Source organism: Triticum dicoccoides, chromosome 1A, assembly GCF_002162155.2.
Source record: "Triticum dicoccoides isolate Atlit2015 ecotype Zavitan chromosome 1A, WEW_v2.0, whole genome shotgun sequence".
Taxonomy (NCBI): Eukaryota; Viridiplantae; Streptophyta; class Magnoliopsida; order Poales; family Poaceae; genus Triticum; species Triticum dicoccoides.
In genome coordinates this window covers 579,521,711-579,540,072 of record NC_041380.1, presented here as the reverse complement: position 1 = coordinate 579,540,072, position 18,362 = coordinate 579,521,711, and the positions used below count along the sequence as shown (strand labels likewise).

Sequence of the window (18,362 nt, the reverse complement as noted above, 5' to 3'; positions counted from 1 at the left end):
CCCCACCGGCCACCTCTTCCTTCGTGCGGCGTCGTCCACCGCCGGCCTGCGCCCTACCTCGCCCTCCCATGCGCGCCATGGAATGCCCCTGTCGCCGGAGCCATGCTCGCTTGCCGGCCCGACCGCACCGCCGTTCGCTGCCGGTTCCCCCTCGCTCCACCTACCGTGGCCGACGCCACGCTGGTCGTGCCCCGCTGCTTCCGCCACCGACCTTCGCCCCTCCTCGCCTCGTGCGGCCGCTGCTGCTTCCTGCGCATGCCCTTGCGCATGCGCGCGCGTCGCCCTACTCCCCTCGCCGCCTGCGCCGCGCACGCCGTCGCCCGGCATCGCCATTCGCGCCCGGGCCTGGCGACCCGGCGCCCATAGCCCCGCTCAGGTGCCCCAGCCAGGTCCTGGCACCCGAGAACCACGCCCGACCCGCTATGGGCCCCTGGCCCAATGACAGCCGGGGCCCACCCCCAGAATGATTAATAATAAAAAAAGATTTTAAATAAATAAAATAATAAAAATAAAAATAAATAATTAATTAATTAACTACATAATTAACTTAATTAATTCTGTTTAAATCAACTAATTACGACTAATTAACCTAATAACTAGTTAATCTAATTAACTACTATTAGTTAGTCAAATAGTCTATGACGTGTGGGGCCCACACTTCAGTTTGACCCAGTCAACACTGCTGACATCATGCTGACATCATGATGACACTATTCTGGATAATGTTGATTGTATTAATTAAATAAATCCTAAAAATGATTTAAATCTTTTAAAATTAATATAAAATAAACTGTAGCTCGCATGGAAAAACTTTGTACATGAAAGTTGCTCAGAACGACGAGACGAATCCGGATACGTAGTCCGTACGTCTGCCACCCATCCCTAGCATAGTGAACACGCAACTTTCCCCCTCCGGTTCATCTGCCCGAAAACGCGAAACACCGAGAGTACTTTCCCGGATGTTTCCCCCCTTTGCCGGTATCGCCTATCCCTACGTTAGGCCACCCCTAGCTCAACGTATTGCTGCGTCTTGCTTTGTGTTACATTTGATTGCACTGTTATTTATTGTGTTCCCCCTCCGTTACTTCTTTCCGGTAGATCCTGAGGCTGCCAGCGACCCCCCAGTTCGACTACGGTGTTGACAACCCCTCTCTCTTGCCAGAGCAACCAGGCAAGCCCCCCCTTTGATCACCAAATATCGCCTACTCTTCTCTATATTGCTTGCATTAGAGTAGTGTAGCATGTTACTGCTTTCCGTTAATCATATTCTGATGCATAGCCTGTCCTTGCTACTACTGTTGTTACCTTTACCTGCTATCCTAATGCTTAGTATATGATGCTAGTGTTCCATCAGTGGCCCTACACTCTTGTCCGTCTGCCATGATATACTACTGGGCCATGATCACTTCGGGAGGTGATCATGGGCATATACTATATACTTCACACTGTTACATTACCTGTAGTACTGTTCGGAGTTGGGGGCTAAAGGGGCAGGTGGCTCCATCCCGGTAGAGGTGGGCTTGGGTTTCCAACGGCCCCCGACTGTTACTTTGTGGCGGAGCGACAGGGCAGGCTGAGACCACCTAGGAGAGAGGTGGGCCTGGCCCTGGTCGGCGTTCGCGGTTATTTCAAAATAACACGTTTAACGAGATCTGGGTATTTGATCTGAGTCTGGCTACTGGCCTATACGCACTAACCATCTACACGGGGACAGTTATGGGCACTCGACGTCGTGGCATCAGCCGAAGCCTTCGTGACGTCAGCAACTGTGCGGCGCGCGCCGGATTGGACTGGAACGCCTGCTAGGCTAGGTCTGCTTCCGGCCGCCCATGCAACATGCAGGTGTGCTAAGGGCGATGGGCCCAGACCCCTGGGCGCTTAGGTTTAGACCGGCGTGCTGACCTCTCTGTTGGTCTAGGTGGGGCTATGACATGTTGATCTTCCGAGGCCGGGCATGACCCAGAAAGTGTGTCCGGCCAAATGGGATCGAGCGTGTTGGGTTATGTGGTGCACCCCTGTAGGGAAGTTAATCTATTCGAATAGCCGTTATCTTCGGTAACAGGACGACTTGGAGTTGTACCTTGACCTTATGACAACTAGAACCGGATACTTAATAAAACACACCCTTCCAAGTGCCAGATACAACCGGTGATCGCTCTCTCACAGGGCAACGAGGGGAGGATCATCGGTTAGGATTATGCTATGCGATGCTACTTGGTGAACTTACCATCTACTCTCTTCTCCTGCTGCAAGATGGAGGTTACCAGAAGCGTAGTCTTCAAAAGGACTAGCTATCCCCCTCTTATTCCAACATTCTGCAGTTCAGTCCACATATGATAGCCTTATTCCAGTCGATACCAATGCATACATATGTAGTGTGGCTCCTTGCTTGCGAGTACTTTGGATGAGTACTCACGGTTGCTTTTCTTCCCCTTTCCCCTTTCCTATATCCGATTGCTGCAACCAGACGATGGAGCCCAGGAGCCAGATGCCACTGTCGATGACGACTACTACTACTCGGGAGGTGCCTATTACTACGTGCAGCCCGCTGACGGCGACCAGGAGTAGTTTAGGAGGATCCCAGGCAGGAGGCCTGCGCCTCTTTCGATCTGTATCCCAGTTTGTGCTAGCCTTCTTATGGCAAACTTGTTTAACTTATGTCTGTACTCAGATATTGTTGCTTCCGCTGACTCGTCTATGATCGAGCTCTTGTATTCGAGCCCTCGAGGCCCCTGGCTTGTAATATGATGCTTGTATGACTTATTTTATTTGTAGAGTTGTGTTGTGATACCTTCCCGTGAGTCCCTGATCTTGATCGTACACGTTTGCGTGTATGATTAGTGTACGATTAAATCGGGGGCGTCACAGAAGGAGTTCGGAGTTCCGGATGAGATCGGGGACATGACGAGGAGTCTCGAAATGGTCGAGACATAAATATCGATATATTGGACGACTATATTCAGACATCGGAAAGGTTCCGAGTGGTTCGGGTATTTTTCGGAGTACCGGGGAGTTACGGGAATACGGGGGAAGAAGTATATGGGCCTTATTGGGCTTTAGGGGAGAGGGAGAGGCAGGCCGCCCCCCCTCCCCATTGACTAGTCCGAATTGGACTAGGGGGAGGGGCGGCGCCCCCTCCTTCCTTCTCTTCCCTCTTCCCCTTCCTTGTCTCCTACTCCTACTACTTGGAAGGACTCTTAGTTGGACTAGGAAAGGGGGAATCCTACTCTCGGTGGGAGTAGGACTCCCCTAGGGCGCGCCATAGAGAGGGTCAGCCCTCCCCTCCTCCACTCCTTTATATACGGGGGCAGGGGGCACCCCATAGACACACAAGTTGATTTTCGTGATCGTTCTCTTAGCCGTGTGCGGTGCCCCCTGTTGGGGAACGTAGCAGAAATTCAAAATTTTCCTACGTGTCACCAAGATCTATCTATGGAGAAACCAGCAATGAGGGGAAGGAGAGTGCATCTACATACCCTTGTAGATCGCTAAGCGGAAGCGTTCAAGTGAACGGGGTTGATGAAGTCGTACTCGTCGTGATTCAAATCACCGATGATCAAGTGCCGAACGCACGGCACCTCCGCGTTCAACACATGTACAGCCCGGTGACGTATCCCACGCCTTGATCCAGCAAGGAGAGAGGGAGAGGTTGAGGAAGACTCCATCCAGCAGCAGCACAACGGCGTGGTGGTGGTGGAGGAGCGTGGCAATCCTGCAGGGCTTCGCCAAGCACCACGGGAGAAGAGGAGTACTTGGGAGAGGGGGAGGGCTGCGCCAGAACTTCGTGTGCAGCTCCCATGCGCCTCCCCACTATATATAGGGGTGGAGGGGCTGGTTTCTTGCCCTCCAAGTCCATTGGGGCGTTGGCCAAGGTGGGAGGAAAGAAATCCCATCATTTCCTTCCCCACCGATTGTTATCCCCCCTTTTTAGGGATCTTGATCTTATCCCTTCGGGATATGATCTTATTCCTTCTAAGGGGGGATCTTGGTGCGCCTTGACCAGGGGTGTGGGGCCTTGCCCTCACTACCCACGTCCATGTGGGTCCCCCCATGCAGGTGGGCCACACTCCGGAACCTTCTAGAACCTTCCCGGTACAATACCGAAAAATCCCGAACATTTTCCGGTGGCCAAAATAGGACTTCCCATATATAAATCTTTACCTCCGGACCATTCCGGAACTCCTCGTGACGTCCGGGATCTCATCCGGGACTCCGAACAACATTCGGTAACCACATACAAACTTCCTTTATAACCCTAGCATCATCGAACCTTAAGTGTGTAGACCCTACGGGTTCGGGAGACATGTAGACATGACCGAGACGTTCTTCGGTCAATAACCAACAGCGGGATCTGGATACCCATGATGGCTCCCACATGTTCCACGATGATCTCATCGGATGAACCACGATGTCAAGGACTTAATCAATCCCGTATTCAATTCCCTTTGTCTATCGGTATGTTACTTGCCCGAGATTCGATCGTCGGTATCCAATACCTTGTTCAATCTCGTTACCGGCAAGTCACTTTACTCGTTCCGTAACACATCATCCCGTGATCAACTCCTTGGTCACATTGCGCATATGATGATGTCCTACCGAGTGGGCCCAGAGATACCTCTCCGTTTACACGGAGTGACAAATCTCAGTCTCGATCCGCATAAAACAATAGATACTTTCGGAGATACCTGTAGTGCACCTTTATAGTCACCCAGTTACGTTGTGACGTTTGATACACCCAAAGCACTCCTACGGTATCCAGGAGTTACACGCTCTCATGGTCAAAGGAAGAGATACTTGACATTGGCAAAGCTCTAGCAAACGAACTACACGATCTTTGTGCTAGGCTTAGGATTGGGTCTTGTCCATCACATCATTCTCCTAATGATGTGATCCCGTTATCAACGACATCCAATGTTCATAGCCAGGAAACCATGACTATCTGTTGATCACAACGAGCTAGTCAACTAGAGGCTCACTAGGGACATATTGTGGTCTATGTATTCACACGTGTATTACGATTTCCGGATAATACAGTTATAGCATGAATAAAAGACTATTATCATGAACAAAGAAATATAATAATAACACTTCTATTATTGCCTCTAGGGCATATTTCCAACAGTCTCCCACTTGCACTAGAGTCAATAATCCAGTTCACATCACCATGTGATTAACACTCACAGGTCACATCGCCATGTGACTAATACCCAAGAGTTTACTAGAGTCAGTAGTCTAGTTCACATCACTATGTGATTAACACTCAATGAGTTTTATGTTTGATCATGTTGCTTGTGAGAGAGGTTTTAGTCAACGGGTCTGAACCTTTCAGATCCGTGTGTGCTTTACAAATCTCTATGTCATCTCCTAGATGCAGCTACCACGCTCTATTTGGAGCTATTCCAAATAACTGTTCTACTTGGAGCTATTCTAAATTATTGCTCCATTATATGTATCCGGTCTCTCTACTCAGAGCTATCCGGATAGGTGTCAAGCATGCATCGACATAACCCTTTACGACGAACTCTTTTACCACCTTCATAATCGAGAAAATTCCTTAGTCCACTAGTTACTAAGGATAACTTTGACCGCTGTCCTGTGAGCCATTCTTGGATCACTCTTGTACCCCTTTTGACTCATGGCAAGGCACACTTCAGGTGCGGTACACAGCATAGCATACTGTAGAGCCTATGTCTTAAGCATAGGGGACGACCTTCGTCCTTTCTCTCTTTTCTGCCGAGGTCGAGATTTAAGTCTTAACTTCGTACCTTACAACTCAGGCAAGAACTTCTTCTTTGACTGATCCATCTTGAACACCTTCAAGATCATGTCAAGGTATGTGCTCATTTGAAAGTATTATTAAGCATTTTGATCTATCCTTATAGATCTTGATGCTCAATGTTCAAGTAGCTTAATCCAGGTTTTCTATTGAAAAACACCTTTCAAATAACCCTATATGCTTTCTAGAAATTCTACATCATCTCTGATCATCAATATGTCAACAACATATACTCATCAGAAATTCTATAGTGCTCCCACTCACTTCTTTGGAAATACAAGTTTCTCATAAACTTTGTACAAACCCAAAATCTTTGATCATCATCAAAGCATACATTCCAACTCCGAGATGCTCACTCCAGTCCTTAGAAGGATTGCTGGAGCTTTGCATACTTATTAGCATCTTTCGGGATTGACAAAACCTTCCGGTTGTATCACATACAACCTTTCCTCAAGAAAATCGTCGAGGAAACAATGTTTTGACATCCTATCTGCAAGATTTCATAAATAATGCAGTAATCGCTAATATAATTCCAACAGACTCTTAGCATCGCTACGAGTGAGAAAATCTCATCATAGTCAACTCCTTGAACTTGTCGGAAAACATCTTAACGACAAGTCGAGCATTCTTAATGGTGACATTTACCATCATTGTCCGTCTTCCTTTTGAAATCCATCTGTACTCATTAGCCTTACGACCATCGAGCCATTCTGCCAAAGTCTATACTTTGTTTTCATACATGGATCCTCTCTCGGATTTTATGGCCTCAAGCCATTTATCGGAATCCGGGCCCACCATCGCTTCTCCATAGCTCGTAGGTTCATTGTTGTCTAGCAGCATGACTTCCAAGACAGGATTACCGTACCACTCTGAAGTAGTACGTATCCTTGTCACCCTACGAGGTACGACAGTGATTTGATCCGAAACTTCATGATCAATATCATAAGCTTCCACTTCAATTGGTGTAGGTGCCACGGGAACAACTTCATGTGCCCTGCTACACACTGGTTGAAGTGATGGTTCAATAACCTTATCAAGTCTCCACCATCCTCCCACTCAACTCTTTCGAGAGAAACCTTTCCTCGAGAAAGGACCCGATTCTAGGAACAATTCATATTGCTTTCGGATCTGAATTAGGAGGTATACCCAACTGTTTTGGGTGTCCTATGAAGATGTATTTTATCCGCTTTGGGTTCGAGCTTATCAATCCTGAAACTTTTTCACATAAGCGTCGCAGCCCCAAACCTTTAAGAAACGACAACTTAGGTTTCTCTAAACCATAATTCATACGGTGTCATCTCAACGGAATTACGTGGTGCCCTGTTTAAAGTGAATGTGGTTGTCTTTAATGCCTAACCCATAAACTATCGTGGCAGTTCGATAAGAGACATCATGGTATGCATCATATCCAATAGGGTGCAACTATGATGTTCGGACACACCATCACACTATGGTGTTCCAGGCGGTATTAATTGCGAAACAATTTCCACAATGTCTTAATTGTGTGCCAAAACTCGTGACTCAGATATTCATCTCTATGATCATATCATAGACATTTTATCCTCTTGTCACAATGATCTTCAACTTCACTCTGAAATTACTTGAACCATTCAATAATTCAGACTTGTGTTTCATCAAGTAAATATACTCAACATTTACTCGAATCATTTGTGAAGTAAGAACATAACGATATTCACTGCATGCCTCAGCACTCATTGGACTGCACACATCAAAATGTGTTGCTTCCAACAAGTTGCTATCTTGTTCCATTTTACTGAAAACGAGGCTTTTCAGTCATCTTGCCCATGTGGTATTATTTGCATATCTCAAGTGATTCAAAATCGAGTGAGTCCAAACGATCCATCTGCATGGAGTTTCTTCATGCGTATACACCAATAGACATGGTTCGCATGTCTCAAACTTTTCAAAAACGAGTGAGTCCAAAGATCCATCAACATGGAGCTTCTTCATGCGTTTTATACCATTATGACTTACATGGCAGTGCCACAAGTAAGTGGTACTATTATTACTATCTTATATCTTTTGGCATGAAAATGTGTATCACTACGATCGAGATTCAATAAACCATTTATTTAGGTGCAAGACCATCGAAGGTATTATTCAAATAAATAGAGTAACCATTATTCTCCTTAAATGAATAACCGTATTGCGATAGACATAATCCAATCATGTCTAAGCTCAACGCAAACACCAATCTCGGTGGTAGAGGGAGCGTGCGATGCTTGATCACATCAACCTTGGAAACACTTCCAACACATATCGTCAGCTCACCTTTAGCTAGTCTCCTTTTATTTCGTAGCTTTTATTTCGAGTTACTAACACTTAGCAACCGAACCGGTATCCTGTACCCTGGTGCTACTAGGAGTACTAGTAAAGTACACATTAACATAATGTATATCCAATATACTTCTATCGACCTTGCCAGCCTTCTCATCTACCAAGTATCTAGGGTAATTCCGCTCTAGTGACTGTTCCCCTTATTACAGAAGCACTTAGTCTCGGGTTTGGGTTCAACCTTGGGTTTCTTCACTAGAGCAGCAGCTGATTTGCCGTTTCATGAAGTATCCCTTCTTGCCCTTGCCCTTCTTGAAACTAGTGGTTTCGACAACCATCAACAATTGATGCTCCTTCTTGATTTCTACTTTCGCGGTGTCAAACATCGCGAATACCTCAAAGGATCATCATATCTATCCCTGATATGTTATAGTTCATCACGAAGCTCTAGTAGCTTGGTGGCAATGTCTTTGGAGAAACATCACTATCTCATCTGGAAGATCAACTCCCACTCGATTCAAGTGATTGTTGTGCTCAGACAATCTGAGCACAAGCTCAACGATTGAGCTTTTCTCCCTTAGTTTGCAGGCTAAGAAAATCGTCGGAGGTCTTATACCTCTTGACATGGGCACGAGCCTGAAATCCCAATTTCAGCCCTCGAAGCATCTCATATGTTTCGCGATGTTTCGAAAACGTCTTTCGTGCCTCAACTCTAAACCGTTTAACTGAACTATCGCGTAGTTATCAAGACGTGTATGTCCGATGTTCACAACATCCACAAACGACGTTTGGGGTTCAGCACACTGAGCGGTGCATTAAGGACATAAGCTTTCTACTGATCGCATAATCGCTACTATCAACTTTCAACTATAATTTTCTCTAGGAACATATCTAAACAGTAGAACTATAGCGCGAGCTACGACATAATTTGCAAAAGGTCTTTTGACTATGTTCAGGATAATTAAGTTCATCTTATGAACTCCCACTTAGATAGACATCCCTCTGGTCATCTAAGTGATCACATGATCCGAGTCAACTAGGCCGTGTCCGATCATCACGTGAGACGGACTAGTCATCATCGGTGAACATCTTCATGTTGATCGTATCTGCTATACGACTCATGCTCGACCTTTCGGTCTCCGTGTTCCGAGGCCATGTCTGCACATGCTAGGCTCGTCAAGTTAACCCTAAGTGTTTTCGCTGTGTAAAACTGTCTTACACCCGTTGTATGTGAACGTAAGAATCCATCACACCCGATCATCACGTGGTGCTTAGAAGCGACGAACTGTAGCAACGGTGCACAGTTAGGGGAGAACACTTCTTGAAATTTTGTAAGGGATCATCTTATTTACTACCGTCGTCCTAAGTAAACAAGATGCATAATCATAATAAACATCACATGCAATTATATAGTTGTGACATGATATGGCCAATATCATATAGCTCCATTGATCACCATCTTCGGGGCTCCATGATCATCTTGTCACCGGCTTGACACCATGATCTTAATCATCATGATCTCCATCATCGTGTCTTCATGAAGTTGTCACGCCAACGACTACTTCTACTTCTATGGCTAACGCGTTTAGCAATAAAGTAAAGTAAGTTACATGGCGTTCTTCAATGACACGCAGGTCATACAATAAATAAAGACAACTCCTATGGCTCCTGCCGGTTGTCATACTCATCGACATGCAAGTCGTGATTCCTATTACAAGAACATGATCAATCTCATACATCACATATATCATTCATCACATCCTTTTGGCCATATCACATCACATAGCATACCCTGCAAAAACAAGTTAGACGTCCTCTAATTGTTGTTTGCATGTTTTACGTGGCTGCTATGGGTTTCTAGCAAGAACGTTTCTTACCTACGCAAAACCACAACGTGGTATGCCAATTGCTATTTACCCTTCATAAGGACCCTTTTCATCGAATCCGTTCCGACTAAAGTGGGAGAGACTGGCACCCGCTAGCCACCTTATGCACCAAGTGCATGTCAATCGGTGGAACCTGTCTCACATAAGAGTACGTGTAAGGTCGGTCCGGGCCGCTTCATCCCACAATACCGTCGAAACAAGATTGAACTAGTAACGGTAAGCATATTGAACAACATCAACGCCCACAACTACTTTGTGTTCTACTCGTGCAAAGAATCTACGCAATAGACCTAGCTCATGATGCCACTGTTGGGGAACGTAGCAGAAATTCAAAATTTTCCTACGTGTCACCAAGATCTATCTATGGAGAAACCAGCAACGAGGGGAAGGAGAGTGCATCTACATACCCTTGTAGATCGCTAAGCGGAAGCATTCAAGTGAACGGGGTTGATGAAGTCGTACTCGTCGTGATTCAAATCACCGATGATCAAGTGCCGAACGCACGGCACCTCCGCGTTCAACACACGTACAGCCCGGTGACGTATCCCACGCCTTGATCCAGCAAGGAGAGAGGGAGAGGTTGAGGAAGACTCCATCCAGCAGCAGCACAACGGCGTGGTGGTGGTGGAGGAGCGTGGCAATCCTGCAGGGCTTCGTCAAGCACCACGGGAGAAGAGGAGTACTTGGGAGAGGGGGAGGGCTGCGCCAGAACTTCGTGTGCAGCTCCCATGCGCCTCCCCACTATATATAGGGGTGGAGGGGCTGGTTTCTTGCCCTCCAAGTCCATTGGGGCGTTGGCCAAGGTGGGAGGAAAGAAATCCCATCATTTCCTTCCCCACCGATTGTTATCTCCCCTTTTTAGGGATCTTGATCTTATCCCTTCGGGATATGATCTTATTCCTTCTAAGGGGGGATCTTGGTGCGCCTTGACCAGGGGTGTGGGGCCTTGCCCCCACTACCCACGTCCATGTGGGTCCCCCCATGCAGGTGGGCCACACTCCGGAACCTTCTAGAACCTTCCCGGTACAATACCGAAAAATCCCGAACATTTTCCGGTGGCCAAAATAGGACTTCCCATATATAAATCTTTACCTCCGGACCATTTCGGAACTCCTCGTGACGTCCGGGATCTCATCCGGGACTCCGAACAACATTCGGTAACCACATACAAACTTCCTTTATAACCCTAGCGTCATCGAACCTTAAGTGTGTAGACCCTACGGGTTCGGGAGACATGTAGACATGACCGAGACGTTCTCCGGTCAATAACCAACAGCGGGATCTGGATACCCATGATGGCTCCCACATGTTCCACGATGATCTCATCGGATGAACCACGATGTCAAGGACTTAATCAATCCCGTATTCAATTCCCTTTGTCTATCGGTATGTTACTTGCCCGAGATTCGATCGTCGGTATCCAATACCTTGTTCAATCTCGTTACCGGCAAGTCACTTTACTCGTTCCGTAACACATCATCCCGTGATCAACTCCTTGGTCACATTGCACATATGATGATGTCCTACCGAGTGGGCCCAGAGATACCTCTCCGTTTACACGGAGTGACAAATCCCAGTCTCGATCCTCATAAAACAATAGATACTTTCGAAGATACCTGTAGTGCACCTTTATAGTCACCCAGTTACGTTGTGACGTTTGATACACCCAAAGCACTCCTATGGTATTCAGGAGTTACACGCTCTCATGGTCAAAGGAAGAGATACTTGACATTGGCAAAGCTCTAGCAAACGAACTACACGATCTTTGTGCTAGGCTTAGGATTGGGTCTTGTCCATCACATCATTCTCCTAATGATGTGATCCCGTTATCAACGACATCCAATGTTCATAGCCAGGAAACCATGACTATCTGTTGATCAAAACGAGCTAGTCAACTAGAGGCTCACTAGGGACATATTGTGGTCTATGTATTCACACGTGTATTACGATTTCCGGATAATACAGTTATAGCATGAATAAAAGACTATTATCATGAACAAAGAAATATAATAATAACACTTTTATTATTGCCTCTAGGGCATATTTCCAACACCCCCCTCCCCCCCTCCACCATACTCCTCGATAATATTGTACCGGTGCTTAGGCGAAGCCCTGCGATGGTAGAACATCAAGCTCGTCACCACGCCGTCGTGCTGACGGAACTCTTCCCCACACTTTACTGGATTGGAGTCCGGGGATCGTCATCGAGCTGAATATGTGCCAGAACTCAGAGATGCCGTAGTTTCAGTGCTTGATCGGTCGGGTCGCGAAGACATACGATTACATCAACCGCGTTGTCATAACGCTTCCGCTTTCGGTCTACGAGGGTACGTGGACAACACTCTCCCCTTTCGTTGCTATGCATCACCATGATCTTATGTGTGCATAGGAATTTTTTGAAATTACTGCGTTCTCTAACAGTTTAGTGGTTTAACGCTGTTGATCCATGTGAAAGGCAGGTGGCGTGGTACGCTGAAGCTTAGCGTGGTGGCCTGTAAAGCTGGAAGAACTGACCATTTGTCTGCTTTCGGTGCCGAATCGCATGCAGGATGTGGATCTCGCAGAGATGGGCTGGGGGCCATAAGAATATGCATCGACACAGCCAGGCTCCCAGCTTTTGCAGACGGCATCTACAGGAGGGAACCAGACCACTCGAGATATGCCATGGCACTCAAGGTTGATTTGGAAGTGCAGGCGAGACTCTGGTCTTTTACCCGTCAACGGTGCAGCTCACGCTCTTGCGAAACTCGGGGTACAATTTTACCGCATTGAAGACCTTCCATGGGAGTAGAGTGTGCAGCAGCATATGCAAAATACTTCCTCTGTATGACTGTATCAATATATATATATTTGCATGCTAATACAAGTCACGTAAAGACATGATAAAAATAAAAAGACAGCAGAATATCGCTGAGCTTGACACCCACGTAAGTCACCTGCCTCCGGCACCACCTCAATAGCCATCGAAGAAAAGAATGACGGATCACCTTGTCACCCAAGCTCGACGCGGCTCCATCACTGATAAGCAGCTTTGTGGACCTCCAAGTTGGCTCACCAAAAGTGAAGTCCTTATCGTTGAATGAATCAAACCGGAGCACATACATCGAACACGCCATCGAACTCCAGATTTGGACCCCACCATGACTAAGACGCCGAAGGAGGAAACCATACCTGTCATTCCACGAACCACAAACCTAGCACACGTTCCGTCTTTCAGATGTGGTCGATGCATACCACAATCTGCATCCGCTCCTGGACTTCCTCCCAAGTTCCACGCCGACGCCGGAACAAACGCCGTCGCAACGGCGGAGCCCGAGGACACAGGTCCACCATGAGGATGCCACCGCCGCCATGCCATCCTTACTTAAACAGACTGATTTTCCAAATCCATCTCCGATCATACTACCGATGGCCTCGTCAGGCAAGGAGGATCCGAAAAATCTTTATTCAGTGTCGTCATCGTCGCAGCCGAAGCCAAGACGATGAACAACCAAAATACCTAGACTACGAGGAAGTAAAAACGATCCACACGCGTGGATCCGGCGGCCTCTCACCACCGAGGGGCGAGATTGTCAGCGGAGGACGGCTCCGAAAGATTGGCCTCTTACGGCTGGGTTCCAGCTGCTAGGGACGAGAGGAAAACGATCTACAGACTGTATTAAATATAATAGTGTCGAAAAATATCATATATTTTGATAGAGAGGTTGTACATCGTAGAATACGAGTATCAAAACTGGGGTTGACTGGAATGGTATACAACACCGGTCTCAAAAGCAGAGCAAAAGCAAAAGCAATGGGGAATGTTGGATTGTGTGCCGCCTCGTGCCCACCGTGCATGGTGGAAAACTCTCCCTCCATCCATCCATCCAAGAGGAAGAGGAAGAAGGAGAGAGGAAGGAGCAGAGCAAATAGAAAAATGGCGGACAACTCAAGCCAGCAACCACGGGCCCTCGCTGGCTGCCTGTCTGCCTACTAGACGTCCACCCGTGACCCGCCCCGCCCCGACACAAGTCGCCGCTTGCGCCGGCACAGCGCAGCCATGCCCTCCCGCCACCTCCAGGCCCAGCCACCAACCATCCCCCCTCCCCCTCCTGCCACCCTCCACGCCGCCAGCAACCACCGCCACCTCCTCCTCGCGGCCACCGCCGCGGCCGCCACAGCAGTAGTACTCCTCCTCCTCTTATTCACCGTCCTCCTCGCGCTCCACCTCCGCCGCCGCCGCCGCCGCCCCACGCTGCCCTTCTCCCCGCCCGCGCGCCCGCTGCGCCGCTACTCCCGCCGCGCGCTGCGCCGCGCCACCGGCGGCTTCCACCCGTCCTGCCTCCTCGGCCGCGGCGCCGCCTCGCCGGTCTACCTCGCCACCTTCCCCGACGCCTCCCTCGCCGCCGTCAAGACCTGCTCCTCGCCGCACGAGCTCCACGTGCTCGCCTCCCTCCCGCCCGACTCCCCGCGCCTCGTCTCCCTCCTCGGGTACGCCGGCTCCGGCGCCGACGGCCGGCCCCTGCTCCTCGTCTTCGAGTACCTGCCGCAGGGGTCCCTCCAGGCCGCGCTCTTCGGGGACGACCGCTGCCTCGACTGGGCACAGCGGCGAGGAGTCGTCCGCGACGTGGCGCGCGCACTGGCCTTCCTACACGCCGAGTGCCAGCCGCCGGTCGTGCACGGGGACCTCAAGCCCAGCAACGTCCTCCTCGACGCCGACTTCCGCGCCAAGGTCGCCGACTTTGGCCTCGCGCGCTTCAAGACTCCCGATGCCGTCGTCGACACTGGACCCGTCGCCGGCGGGGACGACTTCATGAGCCAAGAACTCGGCGAGGCCTGCGACCTCGACCTCTCCACCGCTGCCTCCGCCAAGGATGACCCCGGTCCGCCGGCTAGAGCGCCGGGAAATGAGTGGTGGATGAAGGTGAAGCAGGACGACAGCGACGAGCTCGACCCACGGGACTACGTGGCCGAGTGGATCGGCAGCCAAATCTGCCCGGAGAGGAACCCAGATTGGGCCGACGACGGCGACCTCAAGAACTCACCCTCCGTCGCCGACGAGGACAATAAGAACGCGGGCAATGCCGACAGCAGCGCCAGCAAAGGAGCCGCGGGCGACAAGAAGGAGGCGACCCAGATGCGGGAGTGGTGGAAGGAAGAGTTCTTCGAGGAGATGAGCAAGAAAGCCGGCGGCACCGTCGACAAGCCGCGCCGGGGCGGCGCCGGCAAGCCGTGGCTGCGGTCGAGCAGCGTGAACACCGGCAATGCCAACGGGGACGGCAACGCCAAACGGAGCGCTCTGGAGGACATGAGCTTCCGGAGGAGCCGGAAGAGGAGCCGGCGGCACGGCCAGTCCGCCGGCAGCGGCGACGTGCACCACAGCGGCGACCTGTTCAGCCGGGAGCTGAGCACGACGACGAGCATGCGCGGCACGGTGTGCTACGTGGCGCCGGAGGGCGACCCGCTGGAGAAGGCCGACGTGTACAGCTTCGGCGTGCTGGTGCTGGTGATCCTGTCGGGCCGGCGGCCGCTCCACATCCTCTCGTCGCCGATGAAGCTGGAGAAGGCCAACCTGGTGAGCTGGTGCCGGCAGCTCGCGCGCGCGGGCAACGTGCTCGAGCTCATGGACGAGCGGCTGGAGGGCGCCTACGACAGGGGCCAGGCCACGCTCTGCGCGCAGCTCGCGCTCATGTGCCTGCAGCGCCAGCCGGAGCACCGCCCGGACAGCACGGACATTGTCAAGATCCTCGCCGGGGAGATGGAGCTGTCGCCGGCGCCCGTGGAGTTCTCGCCGTCGCCCCAACTCCGGCGGCCGTTCCCGCGGTCGTCGCACCGGGCGCAGCAGGACGCCACCGGGTGATGGTAACTTCACTCCCTACGAGATCATTGTGCAAGTTCCCCATACTTGAGCTCTTGCAAGAGATTTTACAAATTTTGGGGTGTTTCCATTGTTCTTGCACATAGTTTAGGGGTAATTTCCTGGCTTAATTTTGTAACAAGGAAATTCTTTGTAGCAATTTGATCTTGCTTCTAGCAAGATGCAAGAGCACATTTGACAATAGGTCTAAAAGATTGGTAGTAGGAGTACATTGGATTGGACGTCTTCTCTTGATTTAGCATGGACCTCTTTGCCTTCAATTATTTTTCCAATGCACTGTATCTGACTTGGTTAGAGTTATCCCTAATCTCTGTCAAGGAGTTGTTTTCTGTCAAAAACAATCAATAATAACAATGCTATATTATTTGAATTGAAGTCTGGTCTCTATCAATCGCTTAGGAGAAAGGGAAATAAACCAGCCGAGCAATCAAGTTGATTGGATATTTTATCCAGGTGTTTAGCCAATAAAACATGGGCATCATCATCAGTGCTGCTGCATCATATCCAGACCCACCAGATGGCATAGAAAAAGTAGTGCATTTCGTCCTCTCTTGCGCTAAAAATACCAAGCAAATGTCCAACTATGATTCGTCTCTATCTCTCTTGAGCAGAAAATGACTTCTATCCAGGCAGACAACTACTCTCTCCCTCCCAAAATAAGTGTCTCAACTTTATACTAACTTTAATATAAAATTACGTTAAGGCTAAGACACTTATTTCGAGACGGAGAGAGTATAAACTTTGGATCAAAGAAGAAGAAGGTATGATTGGTTTCTCTTGATGTGGACCGAGTAAAAAAAAATTACAGTTCAGACCTGGTGCTGTCAATTTAATTAGAATTGAGAAACAGAGTGGAGTTCATACTTGGAAGTTTCAGTTTCAAAACTCTGTTCTCATGCGTGCGAGAAGTTTCAGCATGCTCATATTGACGATTCTAAAAAAAAAAGCTCATTCTGACCGGCACACATTGTTTTTTTTTTCTATTTGACGGGAGTGACCGGCACATATCGTTGCTATCTTGGTGACATAGTTGGTTGTGTTTCCATCTTCGATATTTCCTTTTGGTAAAGTTTATGCTTAATTTTCTCAGAACCTCGAAAAATCATCACAACTAGGTTGCGTTAAGTCAAAAGAATCTTCTTCTCAGTACCAACTTTGACCCCTTCAACCCTTCTTACACTGAAAATTAAAACCAAAAATTCCTTTTTCTTCCACAAAATGAAATCAAAACTAATTATTTCCTTCTTCTATCCATATTCATACACATTTGGTCATGAACGAACACCCGGTTCTTTCCGTTTATTAATCAAATTCCTCTAACAAGTGGCAAGCATTATATTCCAAGATCAAGATATTATTGAAAAAAGGAAAACAAATCATATTATAAAGGGCAAGGTTAACTCAAAACCGCCTTTTCTTATTCTAGCATACTGAATTCATCTTTATATGTCCAGATGTATCTGATAAGGGCTATAGCTCATTTAAATAGATCAACTCGTGTTAGTATAACACGTGCGCCAATGCTTTTGAAAGGAGGTTATTGCACAACAGACATAATTGACTTTGCTGCAAAATTAATGTCTTATGTCATAGATAATTTTTACTACTTCATACATGCGAGAGAATAGGAGAACAATAGCCTCACAAGCAGTTGATTTTGTCTGATTCAGGTCCCCAATCAGATAGAACCCTCTCTTTTTGAATACGAATTTGTTTTCGCAGATGTTCGGTGGAAAGATCACACGTCATATTCTTTGATTTTTTTTTCAAATGGTTTCTTTCATATTATGAAATGAACACTTACATCATAGATTATTTTTTAAAGGCTGCAAAATTAATGTCGTACGTCATAGATTATTTTTTTCACTTCATAGACGCGAGAGAATAGGAGAACAGCGCCTCACTAGCAGTTGATTTGGTCTTATTCAGATCGCTAATCAGATAGAAATAGAACCCTCTCTTGCTGAATAAAAAAATGTGTTTTTTCCACATGTTTAGTGGAAAGAAAAAACGTCATAATCCTTTCATATTATTTTTTGAACGGATTCTTTCATATTATGAACTAAATGGTGTTGGTATTGACATAATTCATTAATATGCATAGCAGCACACAGAGTTTAGATGGCCTTTTTGCAGTTGACACGGCAGGCTTCAACTCATAGACTCCAAAAGTGCAAAACTTGGCCTCCAAAACCTTTAACATAGCCTTTTAATCTCCAACATCGGTAGTTTATTGTTGGCAGATGGTGTCGGCGATTAGTATGATGACTTGTGAACTCAAAGTGCTTCCATGTGTACATCACAAAAAAAAAGTGCATCCATGTGTAGTGTGGTGCGGCGGGGCACCACTCAACAACATCAGCCTTGCTCCGGCAAGACCGCATGAGAGTGATGACTGCGCACGTCGGCGGATCGATTTGGCGACGGCAGTAGTTGTTCAGTGGTGCATGAATCTTGGTGTAATTTTTATTGTGATTTGGTGCTATCATATTTCTGATGAACTTTTAGAGTAGATCTTAGTGTTTTTTTTTGCAAAAAAGAAGAAGAA

At 48.0% G+C, this 18,362-nt stretch overlaps 1 protein-coding gene across 1 annotated transcript; it reads left to right on the top strand.

Annotated features, from left to right (window-relative positions):
• The first annotated feature begins 13,718 nt into the window (after nt 1-13,718).
• LOC119292210 (putative receptor-like protein kinase At1g80870) lies at nt 13,719-16,114 on the top strand. Its single transcript, XM_037571042.1, has one exon. It carries the CDS (start codon nt 13,997-13,999, stop codon nt 15,794-15,796), a length of 1,800 nt encoding a protein of 599 aa, XP_037426939.1. The 5' UTR covers nt 13,719-13,996; the 3' UTR covers nt 15,797-16,114.
• The last annotated feature ends 2,248 nt before the right edge of the window (nt 16,115-18,362 follow it).

Bases quoted from the DNA above. Each gene is read 5' to 3' on its own strand.
- LOC119292210 (XM_037571042.1), top strand. From the start codon at position 13,997: ATGCCCTCCCGCCACCTCCAGGCCCAGCCACCAACCATCCCCCCTCCC.